The following is a 16,246-nucleotide window of genomic DNA, read 5'->3' as shown; positions in this document are numbered from 1 at the left end:
GGAGGGGAAAGGATGAAGGAAAAGAGAAGGCAATAATCACACACAGAGATTTGCACATGAAATCAATAAAGTCGATCTAACGTAGCTAGTTACATGTTACCTGCTTGAACAGAAGCTTTGGTTTCAGAATATGTCCAGAGTCCCTTGCAGAAGAGGTCCAGAGAGAAAGTATCTTTGTCCTCCTGATAAGATTGGTCCAAGGGGACAAGACTGAAAATAAAGCCTCACATTTTTATGGGAATCTGAGACTAGTAAATCAGTAAAAGCCAGCCCCTTGGTGGATATGGATTGTTTGGCTGAAACATGAGATCTGCTCCATCTGTGATGTCAGTGGTCTCTGTGGCCAATCAGAAACTACTTAGTGGCTCATTCCAGCTTCTTAACAACCCTGCACTTATCTGTACAAAAAGCTAGCTTGTTCTGGCTAGTAAGCCTATGTGAGAAATGAATTAACTTAAGGATGTTTAACAGAAATGAAACCATGAATTGCTGTCTATTCAGGGTTCACTGTGGTGGACTGAAATCCCAGACCCTCTAGGTGGCACTGTTGAGCTATATTGGAATATAGGGCTATGTCAAAGTTACTGTGTTGTGTAAGGCACTTGTATTGCATTAGCTACAAGAACTCAATAAATATATTTTTAGAGTCATTTTTAATAGCTTCTTGAAATTGCCAGCTCAGTGCACTGCAGCTAACAGTTAGAAATCCGAATAGACCAAGAACATAATGCAAAACCTGTTATTATAATGGTCTAACCGTATTTTGAGAATATTGTGTAGTTCTGGTCATTCTTAAAAAGAATACAGCATAACTAAAAATAAAATAAATAGACATGGCCAAAGAAAATTATCTTCCATGTGAGGTGAGTTTAAAAGATCCTCATCCATGTTGCATTGCTGCTGGGAAACAAGGGAGTGGGTGCCCTGTGCTGAGATTATAGTACAACTCTTTCCCTCTTTCAGGCTGGGTCTACCACACCATTAGCAATTTACAACTATCTTACAAAATGCTACAATCAAATTAAATACAATTAAATGTGTCAGCAAACAATAGCAATAACAATTTATGGAATACACAATACGATACTGGATTTCTCTCAGTTTTTAATTTTTTATTACCTTTAATTGTATGTCTTGAAAATGGAAATGGATTGCCTTCAAATTGATCCCGACTTATGGCGACCCGATGAATAGGGTTTTCATGGTAAGCGGTATTCAGAGGGGGTTGACCATTACCTCCCTCTGAGGCTAGTCCTCCCCAGCTGGCTAGGGCCTGCTCAGCTTGCCACAGCTGCACAAGCCAGCCCCTTCCTTGTCTGCAACTGCCAACTGGGCTCCTTGGGACTGTGCCCACGGCTGCACAGGTGTCAGGGCACATAACCCCTGAGCCACTCATTGTGGGGGTGATCTTTAGCTGGCCCTTGACACGAGCGGGGATTTGAACTCACAGACTCTGGACTTCCAGCCAGGCTCTCCTCCCCACTGTGCTATACCAGCCGTTATTGTATGTCTTGGTGTTACATTTAACAGAGATTGTGACCCTGAATATTATTATGGAACAAATGGAATGTAAATAAGAGTGACTATAGGGTAACTGTAATCCTGTTACCCGGATAACAGCTATATGTGTGAGATTTCATTGTATTTAGGGATTCCATTATCGCACGAATCATTAAAAGTATATGTGAGATGTGTGGGTATGTGGGAATCAAGTACACAATATCACTGCCATCATGATGCAAAATACCTAGAACACATCACTCCTATATTAAATGTAACAGAGTCTGCTATAGGCTGATCCATAATTTTTTTTTTGAATCTGTAAAAGAAATGTTTAAAAATTAGTTTAATTGGATCATGGACCTTGCTACTGCAGGTATTTTGCTTACTGTAGAAAACAAAAAAAGAATGGCAAGAATCATTTGTAAAATCTCAACCAACATCACTTGCAAGTATGTGCATATAGACTTAGAAAAGTAATGCAATAGGAACATGATGCACAATTTCTGCTTTTTTATTGTAATATTTGAGTCATTTTAGTTTGGAGTGTCTCTTTGGAGGAACATTTGCTTAGAGTGACAAATATTCCTATGTCAGTACAAAATGTATACACCCCATTTGAAGAACTCTTGTAGTGTGATGGTGCAGTTTTTGGTTGAGACTCTGGGTGTCGCTGTTCACTAATCAGGCAGAGAAATGTGCTGAGAGATACTGCTATCTTAGCCCTGCTGTTCCACCTAGAAAAATAAAGCAAGGGTACTGAAAGAGAAAGAAGTTCTAGGAAGCCACCCATTGTATTACTTGATGGACTTTATTTCCGCTAAAAAATTGACAAAATCAAATTCAGAGCATCCACATTTAAGGGGCTGAAAGAAAGAAGATAAGCATTTATAGAAATGGAATTGACTGTTGCAAAGCGGTTCTGTCTTTGGGTCTACAAGGATACAGCTTTCATTTCCATCATATTTTTTTGCATCATATGTGAGGCTGTTACTGAACAGATTCATTATTCAATTCCCGAGGAAATGCCAAAAGGTTCCTTTGTGGGGAACATTGCAAAAGATCTTAGACTGGATATAAAGGACTTCTCACACCATGGAGTCAGCTTTGTTTGCAGAGGTAAGATGGAATATTTTGCTTTAAATAATAAGAGTGGCCATTTATACATGAAGGAGAGACTGGATAGAGAACTGACCTGTCCCCAGGTAGAAAGATGTCTCTTTAGTTGTGAAGTTATTTTAGAAAGTGCAATGAAGATTTATAGAATTGAAATAGAAATTATTGATATCAATGACAATGCTCCAAGCTTTAAATCAGACATATTCCAGTTAAAAATCAGTGAGGTGACAGAAGGCGGGACACGATTCCGTCTACATGATGCCCACGATCCAGACTTAGGGATGAATTCTGTTCAGAGTTATAAACTCAGTGTGAATAGACACTTTTCTCTGGATGTGCAAACTGGATTGGATGGTGCAATATATGCAGAAATTATATTGGAAACACCTTTGGACCGAGAAGAGCAAACTATGCATGATCTTATTCTCACTGCTTTTGATGGGGGAGATCCAGCCAAATCTGGCACAACCCAAATCCACATTAGTGTCCTCGATGCAAATGACAATGCACCCATTTTTAGCCAACCTGTATACACAGTGACTGTTGCAGAAAATGTGCTCCCTGGCTATATAGTAGTTATAGTAAAAGCCACTGATCTCGATGAAGGAATCAACAGAGAAGTAACATACTCCTTCAAAAAAATATCTGACACAGCTTCTCAGAACTTCTACCTAAACCCAGAGACAGGTGAAATTATTCTTGTAGGGAAGCTGGATTATGAAGAATCTACACTGTATGAAATAGAGATTCAAGGCACTGATGGAGGAGGGCTATTTAATATATCAAAAGCTGTGATTTTTGTAAGTGACGTTAATGATAACATACCTGAAATAGCTGTCAGGTCACTGACTCATTCAGTTCCTGAGGATTCTCCAACAGGAACTGCCATTGCCTTGCTAAACGTACATGATGAAGATTCAGGAGAGAATGGGAAAGTCATATGCTCTATTCCTACTAATATTCCTTTCCAGTTAACAAAAACATTTGATAATTATTACACTATGGTCATTGCTAGAGCATTGGACAGAGAGCAGGTAGCAGCCTACAACATCACTATCACAGCCTCAGATCAAGGCGTGCCACCTCTTTCATCAAAAACCCTAATTGTGCTTCAGATTTTGGACAAAAATGACAATGCTCCAGACTTTGTGCAAGCAGCATACACTTTCTACCTTGCAGAGAACAACCAGAGAGGGGCCTCCATATTTCATCTAAAAGCAGAGGATCCAGACTGGGGGGAAAATTCAAAAACCATCTATTCCATTATTGAAAGTCAAATTATTGACTCCTCTCTCTCCTCTTACCTATCAATTAATTCAGATACAGGAGTTGTTTATGCCCTGCACTCCTTTGATTATGAAGAGTTTCGGGAGATTCGGTTCCTGGTCAAGGCCCAGGATGGAGGTTCCCCACCACTCAGCTCCAATGTCTCAGTGACCCTCTTCATCCTGGATCAGAATGACAATGCTCCAGAAATCCTGTACCCCTCCCCTCCCACAGATGGCTCCACGGGGATAGAGCTGGCCCCTCGCTCCTCTGAGCCAGGCTACCTGGTCACCAAGGTGGTGGCAGTGGATGTGGACTCTGGGCAGAATGCCTGGCTCTCCTACCAGCTGATCAAGGCCACAGAGCCCGGGCTCTTCACTCTGGGGCTCCACACTGGAGAGATCAGGACAGCCCGTTTCTTTCTGGAGAAAGATGCTCTTAAGCAAAGCTTGGTGGTTTTAGTGAAGGACAATGGGCAGCCACCTCTCTCGGCCTCAGTCACAGTCACTGTGGTGCTTGCTGATAGCATCTCTGACATACTGACTGATCTAAGCAATGTCTCAGTATCTGCAGACCCACAGTCAGATCTCACCTCCTACTTGGTGATTGCAGTGGCTTTTGTGTCCTGCTTGTTCTTTGCCTTCCTCCTTGTGTTATTGGCACTCAGATTTCACAGGTGGAGAAATTCTCAGCTGTGTGACAATGCAAGTGTGAATTTCAATAGTGTTCCAGTTTCACAATTTGTAGGGATTGATGGAGTCCGGGCATTTCTTCAGTCTTATTGCCATGAGGTTTCATTGACTTCAGGCTCTCGGAAAAGCCAGATCCTTTTTCCAATTGGAAGTTGTTCCAATACTCTGGTACCACAGCAGGCTCCTGATGAGCCGGGTCCTTTATTAGTCATAGGTGATTCTAACACCATTAAGAAGGAGGCAGCAACCTGTCAGGTGAGCATGTAAATTTCAGTACTTTGCCCCTGCTTATGCAATATTTTGAATTATGCTTCTTAAATGACAAAACCTAGAGGAAGACTGTTTATGCTTTTTGTTACAAAGATGTAAAGAGATATAATGTTTCAGGGTCATGAAATGTGTAATTATGGATCAATTATGTTATTGATTAAAATAAATATGGTGTTTTGATCTCGGTGATATTTTAATTATACCTGTTAGGATAAGACTGGCTATTGAATGAACAGGAAAGCTAGATTATATATTGCTTTGATAGCAAACTTGCCTAGTGTTCCTAAATACACTAGTTGTACGTTATGTGTATTGAAATCTGATTCCAATACAAGCAGTTATGATTAGTAACAGGAAGACCAGTGGTCTCTCTTCCAGCACAGAAGTGTTTAGGAGGCTTGCAATAATATTAGGTTTCACCAGGTGACTGTCACAATGGTAGGGTGCAGTAGCAGTCTTGCCACAAAAAAGGATGGAGAGGAGGTTGGCGGAGATGGAAAAGGAGCAGAACTAAGGATGGGTCATCTACGTATAGTCTGAACTATATTTAAGGCAATAGAGAGGCACATACATTAGCATAACCGTAGTGATCTAGCATTTCAATTTCACCTTTTATAATACGTTTCTCACTGATGGATGGCATGCAAGAACAGACTTTCCACTCTTATCCATGACAGCTATGCAGGTTTGCAGGCAAAGCATTTTGTAGTAGTACATTTAGATATGATTTCACCAGATAAGACATGTGTCAGTGAAGGAACAGCCTTCATATGACCCCTGAACTCAATAAAGAGATTTTGGAACTGTTTCTTCTTGAAATGGTCAGCTCAGTGAAGTTCAGCTGGCAGAAATCATTAGAAAAAAGCAAGGACATAATGCAAAAACTGTTACTATGACATAATTGCCAATATTATGCAGTGCTGGTTACTTCCACATTAAAAAGTTATAGCATGACTTTTAAAAGTAAGCAACAGTTATAGTATGATTGAGAAGAGCAATGAAGATTTTCAGCGATGAAAAATCCATATAAGGTGAGTTAAAGAGATAAATGCAAAGGTGCATGCAGCAGTGGATGGCATGGTGCGGCGGAGACACTTCCCTGATCTCCCTGAAAGTGAGTTGCTGCTGGATATCAGGTAGGGGAGGGGTAAGGTGGTGGTTTATTTTATTTATTTAAAATATTTATTTAAAGATAAAGGTTGGCACGGTGAGGTTGGCACGGTGAGGTTAGCATGGTGCAAACGCACCAGCAGAGCCAATCTAGAAAAAAGATTGGATATTGAAATCAATACTCTGGATCTCTGGATTATGCCCCTGAGATTAAAACTAAAGTGGCCATAATTCTAAGAAGGGGAAATCAAATTTGCTTTAATTTGTTGCTCCTTTTCAGTTGCCTACATTGAGACTATGGATTTTGTAATGTCAATCAAAACCAGTATGGGTCAAGTTTCTTTATTTAGATTGCTTAGCAGTAATTAATGTTATGATCGTAATCTGTGTTGGTATCATTGTTATATGCATGTACAAGCTGCTTTTTTCTGTTTGATCGAATGATTTCAACATTGGGTGTGACATGTGTGGCTGAGAGACCATTCATTGAAGGTTTCTTCAGTGGTCCAGATTCAAACATCAAACAGTGATGAAGGTTCAAACATTCACTTCATCTGGTTACATTAAATTACACATCTGAAAAGACTAGGCTGGATTCAGTTTAAATGCTATACGTGTTGACATTTAGAGCTGAGCTGAATGTTCCATACTGAACTTATTTCAATGGAAACCGGGGGACATTGACATGAAAAGGAGGAAGAAAATTGAGAAATGGGTCGAGGGGCTTTCAGAAGAAAGCAGTAGTGAATTCTCCCTCCCCTCCCCTGCTTAAATATAGTTCTGCTGCATCTAGGAGCAGTGGTAGCAATGGGCCACAATGTTCCCCCACAATGCTTCATTTGAAATAGCATTATGAAGTCCTTGCAGAGGCCTTGTTGCAGGGAGGGGAGGAAGTAATATATGGCAGCCCCTCACTAGCAGAGAATGTGTTTTCCACCTCACATACAATGGAATTTCCCCCCCTTTGGAATGTATTCCTTCATGAGTTCAAAGAGTACATGGAGAAGAAGTTAGGTTGTATACGCTGTCCCTGTCCCCAACATCTGCATCCCTACTGGCTCTTTCCTGACTTTTGTGCATTGTGTACGAAGATATAAAGGGGGAATCTTTGCTGAAGAAGAACCAAACTTAGAATTCTACATGTAATTGGAAACCCTATGTGAAAGGGATTCCCCCCCTGCATTCACCTGAACACATGAAGATTTCCCCTTCAGGCTTTCCTGCTCAATGTGCAAAGGTCAGGGATGGAGCTGGCAGAGACATTTGGGGCAGGACCAGCACATGTGTCATCACTTGCCCTGCCATGCATTTGAACTGAATGCCTGAACTTAGGTAGCATACACACACCAACCTGTTTGTAGCACAAAACTGTAGTTTTTTCTCAAGCCAGAATTGTTCATGCTTGTCCTCAACATTCTGCATTCAATCTAGATTGATTCTAGATCCTACAATCCACAAGGGTGGATGGGGTTATGTCATACGCATTTGAAACCCATCCCCTTGATTAGGTTATCCATACCTTTTCCTTCCTGCACATGCCCAAGGAAGTGATATCGCAGTCTCGGTATACAGCCACCCACAACGTCATTAGGCAGGTATAGATGCACTCCCCATTGCTGGGAATGCCTGCATCTGTTTTTATCTGTTTTCAAATGAACACACAGTGGGGTAATGTAGCATTAATCTGCAATGATCTTTCATTTTTTTTGAATGAAACCAGTTTTTCAAAAATGCTTTTTAGGAGCAAAAAAAAGTAACAATAGATCTAGATTATGTGTGGACTATGTACAATAAGCAAATACTTGGTCTCCATTGATTCTTGAATAAAACATGTGTAGCATGTGGTCTGAGATCCTATCTTTACCCTATGTGTGATAAAAATAGTAGCAATTTTATTTCAGTTAAAGACCAGGAAATGTGATAAAAGTGGCTTCAATATACATTATCTCTCCTGAAAACAAATGCCCTGAAATGCCCCAGATGTGTGTCAAAACCATGTCTATCACACTTCAAAATGCCTATTTGTTTTATTAACCCTAAATGTGTCAATAGTATTTGAATTAGTGCTGGGCTGAGGTAGTTGGCTTTTTCTTACGTTCAGGAGGAAGAAATTTGCCCACCCCACCCCCTGAAGACTGGGTTAATCTTTGTGGAGAAAGAATCTGTGGGCAAGAGGTTCCTCCCTCTTTTTAACAGAAAAAGAAAGCTTTGAAGTAGCATCATAACATCATTCCCAGGAGGCATTCTGTCCAAAATTACAAATTACGTTCTCTGTCATTTTGGACAGAGTATACCAAGGTTCTTTTTAGTGTAAAGGAAAAAAAAATGATGAAAAATTCCTAACATTCAGCCCCCATACTTTAAAGGTAAGACCAACCACACCCAATCGTGTTTTTTTTAAAAGATTCCTCCCTCCCCAAAAGTTGCCAACACACACGCACATAAACATCAATGGGAACAAATGGTCCTATAAAAAGGAGAGATATTGGCTGACCCTTACTTCAAACCATTTCTAACACATTTTATCTGTATTAAGCCCTGGTCAAATGTTACAAATAATGAACAGTAAACATGTGAAGGGGGGGAGGCAGAGTGGATGAGCATGCTAGCTCCACCTCCTGTTTTGTGGAAAGTGATTGCCTGAAGTGCGTAGCCTATTTATTGACTGATACATTCATTATTCATTAGATTTCTTACCTACTCATCACCATCAAGTCTGTGGAGGTTTCTTGCATAGTTAGACTCCTGGAAAACCCAAGGTTGTAAAATGTGCGAGGAGCCTCCAAATGGACAAAAGACTTCAAACAAAGACACCTTCCACAAGTTGGAAGACAACGGAAACAGCAACAGAGTAGTTGGAGCTAGCATCTTCGTCCCACTGCACCCCCTCATGTGCTGACCTTTTACTATTCATGACGCCTGAAGTGAGCATTAGTGACATAGGAAGCTGCCTTATATCAAGTCAGGCCATTGGTCCAGTGTAGTATTGTCCACACTGACTGACAACTGCTCACTGAGTGACAGAGGTTAGTTTTCTATACCTTTTCATTTTCTTGGCCTATCAATCCTCTCAATAGTCACTGATCTGTGTTCTTAAGATAATATATTGACATATTCTCTGAGGATTTTCCTTTAAAATTAGAATAAGAAGTAAAAGTATGTCAAACCGTACATTTCCCATAAATACTTTTAAACAAAATGTTAAGAGGCAATTATATAAAGCAAGCACAAATAAGTACAGGTTTATTTGTATAGCTTGAATACAAATCTCTGCCTGCTGCCATGGACCTACCTATTTCTACATTAAAAGGGTTTCAGCATAATTAAACACATTTACATCAGACCCAGATGGGGTTCTCCACACTTTTTAAAAAACTTTTTATTTCATTATAGCTAGGCTTCAAACTGGGCAAATCTGATGAAATCATTAGATCATTCTATATGATTTAATAGATCGTATTTCCCTCTGGGGGGCTATGATACAAGGATATTGTAATGTTGGGCATCGGAATAAGTAGCTAGCCATCAAGGCTCTGATGAATAATTTCTGAAAATTGAAGCCAAGGAATTAACATACATGTTCGTTCATGAAATTCAGTCCTGTTTTATTAAAATAGATGAATCATTGCTTAAACATACTATTTTATGTAGAGTTATCAATGAGTGGATAAAATATCAGTCTATATTTTTATTAGTGACCCATCACCACCAATCAGTAAAAATATATCTGAAGCCAAAAGGCTTGATTTTTGGTCACAAATATTGTTTCTGTAGGACAATTTTTTACTCACAAAAAATTAGGCTTACATTACGCCCATTCTTAAAGTAAAAGAATTATTTTATAATGCCAAATATGAGACTATGAGGGTAGCAAAAAACAATCTACAGTTTTCAGTTGAGCCTCTGAGTGTCGCTGTTCACTAATCTGACCGATTATTCAACCAACCCAGCATTGCAGTTCTCTAAAAAAGTAAGCATAAAATATCTGATGGTTCATACTTGCACAGATATTTCAGGGACTGTAACATAGACATTTCCTTTTAAAAAACACATTAATTTGATATACAGAAGCTCCTGAGTCAGAGACAATAGCATTTATCTTGTTCTAAGGTAATGGAAGAAAAACAGAGGGCGTGGAGCTATAAAGAGAGAATCTTACAATGCCTGACAATGATGCTTGTTTGGAAGATAGTTTCTGGGAAGATTCATTATTCCATTCCAGAGGAGATGCAGAAAGGCTCTTTTGTGGGGAATATTGCAAAGGATCTAGGAGTAGAAGGAAATCAACTGTCAGACCGTGGACTCCGGATTCTTACCAGGACAGGTATGATTCAGTATTTTGCTTTGAACTACAACAGTGGACATTTACAAATCTCTGAAAGAATAGACAGGGAGGAAGTCTGTGGAAGGGCACAAAGGTGTGTTTTAAGTTTTGAGGTTATTATTGAGAGCAAAATAGAGATCTATAAGGTAGAAGTAGAAATTACTGATATAAATGATAATGCTCCCCAGTTCTCATCAGGGAAAAAGGAACTGAAAATCAGCGAGACTTCTACCCCTGGATCCCGGTTCCCTTTACCTGAAGGTCAGGATCCAGATCTGGGGATAAATTCTATACAGAGCTACCAACTCACAGGCCCTAGTCATTTTTTTCTGGATGTGCAAATGGAAGAAAATGGTGCCAAGTCTGCTGAGCTCGTGTTGGAAAAAAATCTGGACCGGGAAGAGCAATCTGTTTACAATCTGATCCTCACAGCTATTGATGGTGGTGATCCAGTCAGGTCCAGTACTGCTAAAATCCAAGTCATTGTTATAGATGCAAATGACAATGCACCTGTTTTCAGCCAACCAATTTATGAACTGAGGGTCAAGGAGAACATTCTTAAAGGGTCCCAAGTTGCAACAGTAAGAGCTACTGATCTGGATGAAGGACTCAATGGAGAGATAAAATATTCATTCAAAAAAATCACAAATAAAGATTCCAAAATGTTTCTTTTAAACTCAACAACTGGTACAATTATCCTAATGGGGAACCTTGATTATGAGGAATCATCGTTATATGAATTTGAGGTGAAAGCTGAGGATGGAGGAGGTTTGAGTGACTGGTCAAAAGTTGTGATAATTGTTATGGATCTTAATGACAATGTACCTGAATTAGCAATAAGCTTTTTCATCAATACCATCCCTGAGAATTCACCAATAGGAACAGTTATTGCCCTTCTTAATGCACAAGATAAAGATTCAGGACTCAATGGGGAGGTCACATGCTCAATTCCCCAAAAGTTCCCTTTCCAGCTAAAAAAATCTTTTGATAACTTTTACAGTTTGGTGACACAAAATAACCTTGACAGGGAGCATATAGCAGACTACAACGTCACTATTACAGCTACTGATAATGGGACTCCACCACTGTCTATGTCTACTTTTATCTTACTCCAAATCCTAGACACAAACGACAACCCTCCTCTGTTTGCAGAATCAGCCTACATATCTTATTTCATAGAGAACAATCAAAGAGGCGTCTCGGTCTTTTCCTTAAAAGCAAATGATCCAGACTGGGAAGAGAATGCCAGAATAAGTTATTCCATCATTGAAGGGGACATGAGCAAATTCCTTATTACCTCCTACCTATCCATTAATTCTGAGACTGGGGTCATCTATGCTCTGTGCTCTTTTAATTATGAAGAGATCAGGGAAATTAACTTCCTGGTCAAGGCTCAGGATGGAGGCTCCCCACCACTCAACTCCAATGTCTCAGTGACTCTCTTCATCCTGGATCAGAATGACAATGCTCCAGAAATCCTGTACCCCTCCCCTCCCACCGATGGCTCCACGGGGATAGAGCTGGCGCCTCACTCCTCTGAGCCAGGCTACCTGGTCACCAAGGTGGTGGCAGTGGATGCGGACTCTGGGCAGAATGCCTGGCTCTCCTATCAGCTGATCAAGGCCACAGAGCCCGGGCTCTTCACTCTGGGGCTCCACACTGGAGAGATCAGGACAGCCCGTTTCTTTCTGGAGAAAGATGCCCTGAAGCAAAGCCTGGTGGTTTTAGTGAAGGACAATGGGCAGCCACCTCTCTCCGCCTCAGTCACGGTCACTGTGGTGCTTGCTGACACCATTCCTGCAATCCTCTCCGATCTGAGCAGCGTCTCAGCTCCTGTTGATTCCCAGTCAGATCTTACTTTCTACCTAGTCATTGCAGTGGCCTTTGTCTCCTGCTTGTTCTTCACCTTCCTCCTTGTGTTATTGGCCATTAGGCTGCACAGATGGAGAAATTCTCAGCTGTGTGACATGGGAAGTGTGAATTTTAATGGTGTTCCAGTTTCACAGTTTGTGGGGATGGATGGAGTCCGGGCATTTCTTCAGTCTTATTGCCATGAGGTTTCATTGACTTCAGGCTCTCGGAAAAGCCAGATTCTTTGTCCGATTGGAAGCTGTACTAATACTCTCACACCACAGCAGGCTCCCGATAAGCCAGATCCTGTGTTAATAACAGATGATTTGAATATCAGTCAGGTGAGCATTTACATTACAATAATTCTATTATCTTTTAAAGTTCATAAAGAAGCATTGTACTTAAATGAATTTCCTTTATATTTGCCTCAGGGGCTGTGCAATTATTCAGTAGTATTCCAGTCCTTTAAGAGGAAAGTTGATGATAATGACATATGAAGACCCAATTCACATATCCTTAAGAGAGAGAAAAAAAGGAGCTATGACATTGTATCATCTATTTAGCCTCTAAACAGTAACTCCGTTTAGATGTGCACATTTAGGATTAAAAAAACATGTGAGGTGCAGAGGAATGAGCAAACTAGTTCTGCCCCTCCCCCCCCAACATTCTTCTCCTTGGTCTCTCCTTACTCAGGGAAGGCAAATCTCTGAAGCAGAGTGTATGCTGTATTTGTGGGGGTTCCCTGGGCATTTTAGCTCCCTGATTTCCCAGGGATTCTTGTATCAGGCAATCATCCTCAATGAGTTGAAAGTTGACAACAGTGGGGCGGAGCTAGCACATCTGTCCCTGAGGACACTCCCTTGCATGTTTAGTTAACCCTAAGTGTGCATGCCTGGAGAAGGCTAGTGCCTAGTAGGTATAAATGAAGTGCAAGCATTTCTTCACTCTTACTTGTGTGAGGTCTCTCTTACTAAGAAAAAGCCAATTTAACATTTCCAAGGCAAAAAACAAAACAAAATCTGAAAACACTCTGACCAATCAACAGATTTGTGAGTTAAAGGACCATGTCATACCTCCAGAGGATTTAAATTCAATCATAAAGGAACAAGATTTAATCTTGATTCTGCTGCATTTAACAATCATGACAGGGTTTTCCCAAATGAGCAGGGGATTGGAGTCTATGGCCTTATAGGCCCCTTCCAACTCTACGATTCAATGATTCAATTTTGTTTTCATTCTACCCAGTCTCCCTGAAGCTCCAACTCTTTTCATTAGGTTCCCACACTTGTCTATAATAAATTTGAAAGGGATGCTAAAACTGTTCGTGAATTTCTAAACAAAACAAAAACATCTACATTCAGCAGAATTTGTTTTATCCAAATCTCTTTTATGCTTGCGGTAGTTTATTAACAATATTCATAATTGATGTGTTCCAGACATCAATTGTCTCAAAGAGGTTTGTGGGGATCAGGGCTAGGAGCCACCCTTAGGGCCTGCCAGACTCATCCATTCAAAGCTGAAAGGCCCTGGCAGGCTTCCCTCAAGACATCATTGGGTGTGTGCGGCGCGCTGTGAGGAGACATGAGCAGGAAGACTTAATTGCTTTGTGGTTCCAAGCCAAGGGAGGTCATCCAATGAAAGGTGGAGGTAGAATGCAATTTCAGTTTCAAGTGTCTGAAAAAGTCAAAACTCTGGAGAGTAAAACATTTTTGAGGCTAGACAATTATTAAATTGACAGTTAAACATTTCTTAAAGCACTGAGGGGCAGTGAATAACTCAATAGTGTAAAAAAAGTGCAGAGGTTTCTCTTTCTGTCACACATACACGTATATAACATATAATATAAAAATAAAATGTCTCTTAATAGTTTATTCAGCTAGCCACGTATATCGTGGGGAGGGTATTTAAAACTTGTGCGTAAAACTGCCTTTCTTTAGCAATGGACCAGAGTCCTTTCCCTCTCTTTCAACTTTGTTCTCCAGGGGGTCAGTATCTAAGCTGATGTAAAGCCAAGCATCACCACTAGGATCAAAACTACCCTAAAATATCCCAGCAAATTTGTTTATTTATTTATTATTTGGTTTATATCCCGCCCTTCCTCCCAGCAGGAGCCCAGGGTGACAAATGTATAGATGCCAAGAGGACTTCTAAGTATCTTGGGGAAAGAAATTCAACTGGGATACCAGGTCCTCAAACCTCTGCCCATCCAACACCCCTAGGATCAACATATCTACCTGATCAGTAGTTTGCCTAGGAAGACCTAGACAGAAACATGAAGTGATATATTTTGGTTCAAAATCTACCCAGATCACAATATTAGATTACTTTAAAAGTATATTTATGAATAAGAACAGACATATCATTGCAGTCAATTAAATAAACAGAATATTGTTTCTAAGACTTCTCAACTCATAGAAACATACCCTTCCTGGTATAATAGGTATATACTTTATTTGTACATGCTATAGGATCCTTTCTGAGAAACAGTTGAGTCAAATCAAAATGTTTCTATCTTCCTGGCAGCCTGGATTTCAGGGGAATGCCTAGCTAGTTCCAGTTGGAGACTGGATAATTGAAGACTACTCACCATAGCCCAAAGAAAATATTCTCTCCTTCCAGGAATTTGGCTGAGAAACTGACATGACGTAAAGTCCTACTTCTGGATTTTAGGCAGGGTGAAAGCAAGGTCAACATGTAATATCGCCCCCTCAGGAAGGAAGGGATATTGGGGTTTGAGCGTAACAGAAGGTCAAACCTATTTATTGAAATGTATTTTCATGTAACCCATAAGTTCTCAACTCTCCGTCAAGCAAGGTTTTATATTTTGATTATTAAACACTAGCAAGCGATACAGTACCTGATCTTGTTAGTGATCCTTGTTCCAATTTTAAAAAATAGAAGAAAATTGGATGCTGCTGCATGAGACAAAGATCTAGAACATTTGGTCTGAGTTCTTATGAGACAGGTCATAGATTTGTCTAATTGAGTGTTTGAAAACACCAGATGCCGTGCTTGAGAACCCCCTTCCCACATGCTGGAAAGACTCTAAGCAACACCGTTAGCTCTGGTCCCATCTTAGATTATTTTCAGAGCAAACCTATAACCCAGTAATGGAGAAGGGGGCAACTTAGAGCAGTGTAACTTTGCAGCTACACGTGCATAACTCAAGTTATAACTTGGTTCTGTCACTGCAGGAGTCCTGGAACCATATTTTGTAGCACTTCAGCCAGCTAATTTGAAGTATAGGATTATGCCATTGGAGTGAGAATGAACACCCAGACCAGTGGTTCCCAAACTCCCCCCCCCCCAATAAACCACTTGAAAATTGCTGAGGATCTCGATGGGCCACTTAATGATTTTTCTGCCTCTTGTGGCAGTTTGTAATGCTAGATGCTGTATAATTTTGAAATGTACTTTTATTGCTTCTTTTATTTCTTATATTGTATTTTAATGTATTGCCATTTGCATCCCATAGACTTCAAACTGTAATATAATAAAATACAATATAAGAAATAAAAGAAGCAATAAAAGTACAATTCAAAATTAATATGAATTTTTAAGTTGTGGATATGCTGTGGACCACCTGAATGAAACTTGTGGACCACTGGTGGTCCACAGCCACAGTTTAGAAAACGTTGACCTAGACTATTCAGTGTTGGCTTCCTCTTCCTGCCTTGAAGAAGTGATTGTGGCTGACAGAAAGAAAGAAAGAAAGAAAGAAAGAAAGAAAGAAAGAAAGAAAGAAAGAAAGAAAGAAAGAAAGAAAGAAAGAAAGAAAGAAAGCTTTTTTCTGGCTTGCATTATTCACATGTATTGAGAAGCACTGGATCTGAGTTTCACTCAGCAGCCTTTTACACTCACTGTAGCCAAGATTCATACAGAGAACACTGTTGCCATTTGCAGATCTCCCTTCTTGGATAATGCTGATTTCTCCTTCCATATCTAATTTTCAACAAGTTGTAATTTAACATTCTTCACTGCTTTATGATTTTGTTTCCCCTATTTTTATTTGTTTTATTTTACACTTACAATAACTCTTCTGTTCTTCACTTTCCTCCCCATTGTCTTTCTCTTCTTTTTTAATCATTCCTGTAGGTGTAGAATTACTAAATAA

General features: G+C 40.0%; 2 protein-coding genes across 2 annotated transcripts in view; both read left to right on the top strand.

Moving 5' to 3' along the window:
- Positions 1-2,396: 2,396 nt before the first annotated feature.
- On the top strand, positions 2,397-4,844 carry LOC133375572 (protocadherin gamma-A4-like). The gene has a single exon (XM_061607322.1). It carries the CDS (start codon positions 2,397-2,399, stop codon positions 4,842-4,844), a length of 2,448 nt encoding a protein of 815 aa, XP_061463306.1.
- Positions 4,845-10,008: 5,164 nt separating this feature from the next.
- The window catches only part of LOC133364983 (protocadherin gamma-C3-like), a 303,611-nt gene continuing 297,373 nt past the window's right edge, over positions 10,009-16,246 (top strand). Inside the window, exon 1 of the mRNA XM_061586271.1 lies at positions 10,009-12,473. Within this exon, the coding sequence (XP_061442255.1) occupies positions 10,071-12,473 (2,403 nt within the window). The 5' untranslated portion in view covers positions 10,009-10,070. The remainder of the gene's footprint in view (positions 12,474-16,246) is intronic.

Source organism: Rhineura floridana, chromosome 1, assembly GCF_030035675.1.
Source record: "Rhineura floridana isolate rRhiFlo1 chromosome 1, rRhiFlo1.hap2, whole genome shotgun sequence".
Lineage (NCBI taxonomy): Eukaryota > Metazoa > Chordata > Lepidosauria > Squamata > Rhineuridae > Rhineura > Rhineura floridana.
The sequence above is the reverse complement of the archived record's forward strand: the minus strand, read 5'-3'. Positions and strand labels throughout refer to the sequence as shown.

Coding starts and splice junctions, on each gene's coding strand:
- LOC133375572 (XM_061607322.1), top strand. CDS start 2,397: ATGGAATTGACTGTTGCAAAGCGGTTCTGTCTTTGGGTCTACAAGGAT.